The following is an 8,588-nucleotide window of genomic DNA, read 5'->3' on the forward strand; positions in this document are numbered from 1 at the left end:
AGAAAGAGTTGGTACACAGTGCATAGCTATATTTAAGTAATATTCTAATCTATATTACGGCAAGAACCACTTAACTGAGTAATGAAAAAAAAAATGCTTAAAAAAAAGAAGGTCAGTTAATTTGAAAATTTGAAAGTGTCCTCAAATGCTGTCACAAAGACCATCAAAAACGTTATGATGAAACTGGCTCTCATCAGGACAAAATCAGGAAAGAAGACAAAGAGTGCCCTTTCTTGCACCAGGATAAGGTTCACAATTTGTTTATAAATGGTTACTAATTAGGTTTTAAATGCCTTAAAAATCATTAATAATCAGTTATAACATACGTACAGTAGAAAGGGCACCAATGACCTGTTGTTTGCAAATAGTGACTATATCACACAACCATCTATATTGTTGCTCTTTCTAAGTATGTGTTATGACTGATTATTAATTATTTTTAAGGCATGTACAACCTTATTAGTAACTATTAATAAACTAATTGTAAATGATTTATAAACCTTTTATAAAGGTAGTCTTAGAAGATTAACCAATAATCACAATATATTCTTTACATATATAGTAAAACACTGTTTGATCAGGCATGTGACTAACACAGACTTTATTATGACAAATTAACCCACATGATACATAAGACGTTTACTAACACATAGGACCTATTATATGGCGGACTAACCACGCGCTACTAACACATTAACATATAATATATGGAATCCATTGTGTGACGTGTGTAGCTTATGCTTGAAGCATTTCGTTCACTGCATGTCTCTGACTAACGGCCATCAATCATCAGCTAGTGCACTCTGTACGAACTGAATTGATACAAAAGAGACTTCGAGACGAACAGTGCGGCCTTTCTCTCTGTGCGTGCAAAGTTCTTCACCTACCAAAGCGGGAGAAGGACACGCGCACATAGGGAGGGCGGCACTGTCTAATTACTGAAACAATATCACACTGTCTGACTGGATCCAGTCAATTCTTGAAACAATACCACACTGTCCGGCTGGATACAGTCAAGGCCAAACACTAGTGGTCCGGTCAGACCTGTGAAACTTGAGTATTAACACGTGAAATTACGCATGCTAACATGAGATGATTTTAGCAACGCCTCATCAGCAGGTTTCACGTCATTTGGGGTATAAACATGGAGTCAGATTAGAGGGGGGTCAGAACTTATACTGAGACAGCTAATAATTGGTTTTGTATGTTCTCCTGGATCCAGTACTTTGTAATAAATACTTGGTTTGCTTTCAACTTCACTCCACCTGTCGGACTCTCTCTATCAAACGAACACGCAGGGGAGTTGTACCCCGGACGAGAGGTGGGTGTTGACCCACCTTTCATTTTCTTTTCTACAACAACAGTGAGGTTAGATTTCCAATATTTTAGCAAGATTAGCAGCAGCGCTAGCCGTGGTTAGTGCTAGTAAACAGCGTCGACAGCGCTACACTGAGGAACCCTGAGTGCTCTGGTTCACCCCACTTAACTAGTTTAACCATATTAAACACGCAGACTACAGTCCAATACACTCACCTCTGAACAGCGAAAAAGCTAGCGCTGTGGTTACTGTTAATGCTAAAGCTGCTGCACTCAGCCTCATGGGCTGAAGAAACATAACTGAAACTCCTGTATAAAGCTGTACTGCAGCGTAGTTGCTTTACTACTTCTTACAACCTGACTGGTAAAATTCATACATAAGGGGCACAGTACATTTTTTTGGGAAAAATAAAGGATTTAAGTTTTCGAAATTTAATAGTGTGAAAAATTTTTATAGTGTGTATGCAGATTTTTTTTAACATTTGAGGTGTGGTTTAACTCATTTTTAGGAACATTTAAGATCCTTTTCGGTACTTAAACTGATAACCTCTCAATCGTTAGGTGAGCCACAGGACAACACACATCCTTTAGGGTTTTTAAAAATACATTTATATATCAGATTTTAAGTTTTAACTTTTACCCATATTTAGAACCACTTAAAATGTTTTTTAAATAGTTGTACAGGCCTACATGTCAGCATTTAATCTTTTGGGTTTGGTTTTACTCATATTTAGGAACATTTAAATTCAAACATTAAAAAAAATATGTGGACAGAGACTGCCATCTACCCACCCATAAAGAGCATATGACTGCTGTGCTTCTCCGGACCCTGGCTGCTGAAGGCAAGATTTAAGACCAGGAACTGAAACCAGCAAGCTTATTTACAAAATATACCTCAATAATATTTGAAGAAATGTCCAGTTTTCTATGAGTGTGTGTATAGATATAATTTTGAACAGGTTCTACAAGTTATATTATGGACATACATTTAGTCCAAGGAGGGCTAATCTAGAACCAAAATTAAGTCAATCCAGTGTGGATAGGCAGCCTTCATGCAGAGGAAATCTATGACAATTTACAACTAACAAACTGGTTGAATGGCTGTAATTTAATCTCTAATCATAAATCATAGGTAAACAAAAAACATACGTGAGACTAAGATTTTTTTATTCTTTATTCATGAATATCTGGAATAAATAAAAAACAATCAAAACAGTTACTCACACACAGTGTCACACAGCATCTGACTTGCGTACAGACACATTAAAAATAAATGTCATATCTAAAAAAAATGATCATGCTTTTCTACATCCCCTTTACAAAATAAATGGATTCTCTTTTTCAATTTGTTGTGCTTCACAACTTTTTCAGAAATCATTTTTCCAACACTCTGCAACACTCAGACACTGCTCTACAAAGACCACATTTACACATACCTAAAAGTCACATAAATACTCAAACATCTACATCTGAGGGAGTTAAATAAAATGTGTTTAGCTTCACAGAGCTAACTCAACACTGTTTTACAAGCCAACTCTGGGTGTGTTTACAGAAAAGCACCACCTGAAAGCTTTTTTCTAAAATGTATCAACATGATTTTAGTTTACCATACAGTCATGTGAAAAAATATCAGGATATCCCATGAAATGTTTTGTTGTCAACCTACTTGAACATATAAACATGTGATCTTAATTTGTAAATATTGCTAAATTGATGTATGATCTAAAGAAATAAAATAGAAAAACAGCTTTTGATAATCATTAGTAAAATTGAATGTAGCCCCATGTTACTTTATGTCTAAAAATAAAATGACATGCAAATAAATAAAACATGATTAGAGCAGATGAATAATACTTAGTGCCAGGTTATTAAGGTACACTTATAAACAGACACCAAAGGGAATTTAGAATGCACCACGAACAGCACATATGCTAAGTACTGCTCCGCATGTTTTCAGTAATATATGACTGTAACTGACTCAATTCATTAGTCAGTTTTCAAAGTGTATTTTTGTTCCACAAATTCTCATTCCACTGCCTGCAAAGTATTGTACAAGTGAAACAGCTGCCAACATGTCCAGGTGAGACTGTCCAAACAAGTTTACTATCTGATGGTACATTTATGTTCTTCAACTGAGGCAGGATAAACTTCTATATGATTGTGGTCTGGTTTTGAGCCAAGCGTCCTACGTTGGCCTGACCTGACTATCCTTTCACATGACTGTATGTCTAATTTTGCACATTTATCATAGCAACGGACATAGTGATTCTGTCTCTGGATTTGTTTAGGTAATAGCACTTAGTTGTTCATGATGTTCAATAAATCTGCTGGGAAAGCTGATTATTTAATGTAGTTGAAGGCTGTAGTAGGTATGTTTGGTGTTTACATGCTGGTAGCCATAATTTTGATGTACTGCAGAGCGCTGTGAGCTGCATCATTGTGTGCGTTACTACAGGAAATTCCTGTACCATGGCACACTGTAACAGGTGTGGTGGACAGCTCCGCCAAACACTGGTATTGCCCATTAACGGTAAGTTCATCTGTGAACATAAAAAATAAAGACATACACAGTTTATAACAGCAGAGAAAATTTGTTGTATCTTAAATGTCTATGTTTTTATATAGATTAGAAAGTTTAATGGTGTAAAAAAAAGAATCACAGTTAATGAAAGTGAAAAAACAAGCTCACCTATGTCAAAATAAGTAACCTCAAAGCCCTGCTCCTGAGATAATTCCAGCATCATCTGTACATAGTCTGTGTTTGGGATACTGAGAGGATTTCTCCGCAGTGAAGCAACCTTCTCTAGCTTTGAAGTCCTCAAACTCTCCAGATACACGTTTGGCTTTGGACACTGGGGAGAGATGCAAGACAACTGCTGGTCAAATTTTAGTTTTCAGCAGTGTATTTACCTAAAACAGCAGTGGCTTACCCATGTAATTTCAGAAGAGCCTGAAAGACTCTGTAGTTTTTCCAACATCTTTTCTGCCGCTGCCTTCTTAGCATTCTTTTTAGAGCTCCCTGAACCTGATAATGCAATTACATACATATCATTAAGGTATATGAAATAATGCAATTAAATTTACATTAAAGTCTAACATTTAACACATTCTAAGGCGGATGCTGCATACCTGTCTCAGAAAGTGTTTCTAATCTGCAAGTAACTGTGAACTCTTTCTTATGAGCTGGCCCCACCTCCAAACACACAACATATTCCGGCAGACGCCAGGCTCTTTGCATTGACAGCTCCTAGTAAACAGACAAAGTTAAGAAAAAAGCATGAGGAATAGACTATTCAGTACATTACAGCATAGCAGAGTTTCTAAAACATGTGATTCCCTGCTTGGCAGATCTGATATATAAGCTAACAGATACCTGTGCTGGCCAACATCACAAAAGAAAATGCCAAAAAGCCAATCATGGAAGAGCAAGGCCAATTAGTAAATTCCACCTGTGTCAAACACATATGGTGGTTGTCTCTGTCATAAAAAAATCTTGAAAGACATAAAATTTCCTTACTAAAGTTCCGTCTTCATTTGAAAATAAACAAATTTTTCAACTACTACAGAAAATTACCTTTCGAAAATACAATGCCATGCTTTATACTGCGTTTAATAAAGCACAGTGAGTGACATACCTGCAATATGCCAATTGGATTGTGTTGGTCATTTGTTTCAGCACTATAGCCATTATTCTCTGGATTTGGAGCAATGGGCCTTTGAAAAAGAGGAAATATGTTAGATGAAGTCACTTACACATATACTGTTTACATCAAAAACAGACTATATATGTCTAAAGAACTGTTGAAAACTGCTTAAGTTTGTTTTTGGGGGTTTTATTAGAGATTTTAAGAAAGTAAATAAGTTGTTTGTCCAACCATTGCTACTAGATGTGCCTTAACTTCTGTCAGTTGTTGGTGTGCACTCACTTATTTTCAGTGTCCAGGTCTAGCCTTTTCAGAGCCGCTTCTGCTGCCTCGTGTTTGGCAGCCTTTTTACTCGGCCCCTGACCTATATGCAACAAACAGTAATGGCACAGAAATCTACAATGATACTGAGTCCTTTTAGAAACCATTAAACAAATACTTTAAATAGCTCGGAACACAAACAGTCAAATTAAAAAATGGTATGAGCCCCTTAACAGTATTTCATACTCAAGATCAGCTTTTGCTATAACATGGTTGTGGATAGTCTTGACTGGGCTTTGATAACCAAGGTTTTGAAAAGACACATACCCTACAGTTGCAAGATAGCTGGTTAGTTGCATAGTAGCATAGTGTATTTTGCACTTGATTTTGGTCATGCTCATCGACCAGCTCGTACTTGATGTTCATGTTGGTCGACCAGCTTGTCCTTGCTGCTCATGCTGGGCGATCAGCTCATTCTTGCTGATTCACCTGCCTGATAACGCTTGTCAACCAGCTTGCTGGTCTGTCAGCGAGATCCTACTAATCACTTAAAGGAGAACTCCGGTGTGAAACAGACTTTGGGTGTCTTAAAACGTAATAAAAAGTACTTACCTTTGTTGAATTGCCCTCTTCAGCTCTCCTGCAGCCTTCTTAAATCCAGTATTTCGAGCACTTTGCCTACTGGGTGATACGGGGCATAGTTTGCCCATGCAGATAAATCCCCTTTTATACCGTTATCCAGGCTCAAAGTAGCTCCACACTTCATCGGTAGAATCAGGAGAGCCCTGACATTTAAAACGAGGCACTTAGAACCTTAAAACTGCACAAGAAGTTCTTATTCTCGTTTTATCTCCAAGGGCAAACTATGCCCGGTATCACCCAGTCTAAAAGCCTGTTTGGGTAAAGCAAACAAAATACTGGATCTCAGAAAGCTGTGGGAGAACAGAAGAGGGCTATTTAACAAAGATAAGCATTGTTAATCACGTGTTAATGCCCCCAAAGTCCATTTCACACTGGAGTTCTACTTTAAGTCAACCGGCTAAACCAGCACGAATAGCTCATGGTTTGCTGGTCATGATGCTGTATAATACCTATCAAGCTTGGTCACACAGGCTGTCAAGCATGAACAGGATCATTTACCTTTGGTGATCAACCATGAATCCATTCTTGTTCAAACACAAATTAAAACATACTCTATGCTGGTCCAGAGCTAAGTTGGTAAACCATCTGTACCAGGCCATGCTGCTTATTTTAGCAGGGTCTTACCTGTACAGGTGATGTCCCCTACTGTGACGCTAAAGACGAAGAAAGGCTGATGAGCCTCTCCATCCGTTTTCTCCATAACGTACACGGGCAGCCTGCCTGTTTTGGAGCCGTACTCGTGAAGCACCTGAATAGGGGTTTTATCAGCAGCAACGGGCTGAGCCGCCGAAGCCGGCCTGAATAATAAGTGAAGAGGGGAAAATAAGAAAATACTGTTAGCTTAGCTTAATCATAGTGCTAACGTCACATCACACCGGCAAAAAGGTGTTCTGTCTTGTTATGCTACTTTGCCAAACCATGCTACCCTAGTGTATATTTAACTGTAACAATACAAAAGAAGCACCGTATTAGAGCAAGGTCTCAGTAGATGTAACTAGCGAGTATATTTGGATAGCATAAATCACTATATCGTGGTAAATGTATGGCAATACATTTACAAATCTGCTTTTGTATTTTTTAATAACAAAAATAGAACAACAATATTGATTGTATTTATCATTATTATAAATATTATTATTTGTGCAATGACAATGAGTCCAGGTTGTGTAACGCACAAAAAAATAAATATTAAGAAAAAACAAGAGAAAAAATCAAAACGCGCAAGTTAGGTCAGCACACGCGCAGTGCCCTTAGGAAGCACGTATCGATGGGTAGCATAATTCGATAAAACACCCGGCAAAAACTAGCTAGGTTAGCTTAGCAGCTTAGCCAACCTATGTTATATATACGGACAGCTGTCAGATAGTTTACCGTAAAATAGCTACCATAGCTAAAGCGGCAGCAGCAACATTCATAAAACTGGAATCTGCGGATCTCAACACAACATCAGCTAGCGAGCGTTAGCTAACAGGACCTAAAGCTACCCATTTAACGCTAACCATCAGCCTCTGCTAACTACAAAGCTTAGTAGCGTTTTGCTAAATTTACTTTAGCATTTCTTGGGTTTATGTTCACATTAATTCGTCGTTCTTCGTGTATTAAGGCCGTTAGCTAGGCTAGCTAAGCTAAGATAGGTTGGTTAGATACCGGTGTAAGTTTCAGCAGTTAAACGGCTTCTGCTGAAGTTGCAGAGACAGTGGAAGCTGTGCCAGTTCTCGAGCTAAACACAGGTCTAAAGCCGTTTCACTGATTATATTAGACTATATCCAAACACAGAGCAAACACACAGCTATATAACTACTAACTTGAAGCTGAACTTACTGGGATTCAGTCATTACTGAAGGAGATGTGCTCGCCATACTTCTTGCGGCATCCGAAAATTACGGGGATCTATCTCTGTGTTTGAGGCTGGAGTCGTGTTTGAGTGTGTATCCAATCGGACAGCCAGGATTTAAACTGGCACGCATTTTGACCAATAGGCTTCCAGGGTTATACTATCACCCCGCCTGTATCTGCAGTGAGCCAGTCGCTGTTGTAGACTGTGAACATGGATCATGGATATGAATATTTAAAAAAATAATATTCTGGCCAGTTTATACTGGTGACTGATTTGGGCAGCAGCATAATGAGCAAATGTGCATATTTCAGAAGAACACTCCACTTAAGATAAAATATAATTCAGCACATTTCCTCCCTCATTGTTAAGTAAACTTGTTATTTTAAGATCAAGATTTTACTATTTAGAAAGTCCATACATTTTAAGATACTGTCTTGTTATTTTGAGAAATTAAATAAATATTTGGAGATTCTATCTAATTAATTTGAGATAGATATAGTCAATATTTTGAGGGGTCATCGTTATTTTAAATTGCAATCTTATTATTTAGAGATACTAAATCCATATTTTAAGATACTGTGGCGAGCACGGGGGATACTGTGTTTTGTGTGTGTGTCACGTGGGGGCCCCTTCGGCTGTTGTAGGAGGGGCCATGCAAATGACGTGCTACCCTGGAGTAACAGGGTAGCCAGTTTGGCCACCTGGCCAGGAGCTCTGAACAAGGGTGTTTCGGGTTGTACTTGCCTTACATGTGTAAAAGCAAGAAACGAGCGGTAAGACGTTTGTTTTGCGAGAATGGTTCCATCCGTTGTGTCTCCTTAGCGGTCGTCACAGTACTATCTGATTGATAATGACCCTACGTAATTATCTTGTATTAATACCTTATA

The 8,588-nt window shown here is 38.1% G+C and overlaps 1 protein-coding gene across 2 annotated transcripts; it reads right to left on the bottom strand.

The window, feature by feature from the left end:
* Window positions 1-2,467: 2,467 nt before the first annotated feature.
* prkra (protein kinase, interferon-inducible double stranded RNA dependent activator) lies at window positions 2,468-7,795 on the bottom strand. 2 transcript variants are annotated; one of them, XM_007257963.4, is made up of 8 exons: window positions 7,686-7,795; window positions 6,489-6,661; window positions 5,244-5,325; window positions 4,953-5,031; window positions 4,447-4,564; window positions 4,248-4,342; window positions 4,007-4,169; window positions 2,468-3,857 (listed from the first exon to the last, which is right to left on the bottom strand). In XM_007257963.4, exons 1-8 carry the CDS (start codon window positions 7,721-7,723, stop codon window positions 3,700-3,702), a joined length of 906 nt encoding a protein of 301 aa, XP_007258025.1. In that variant the 5' UTR covers window positions 7,724-7,795; the 3' UTR covers window positions 2,468-3,699. The 2 variants fall into 2 exon arrangements, with proteins under 2 accessions (XP_007258025.1, XP_007258024.1); XM_007257962.4 differs by having other exon boundaries at window positions 4,007-4,190.
* Between the last annotated feature and the right edge of the window lie 793 nt (window positions 7,796-8,588).

The sequence above is a fragment of the Astyanax mexicanus genome, chromosome 11, assembly GCF_023375975.1.
Source record: "Astyanax mexicanus isolate ESR-SI-001 chromosome 11, AstMex3_surface, whole genome shotgun sequence".
NCBI lineage: Eukaryota > Metazoa > Chordata > Actinopteri > Characiformes > Acestrorhamphidae > Astyanax > Astyanax mexicanus.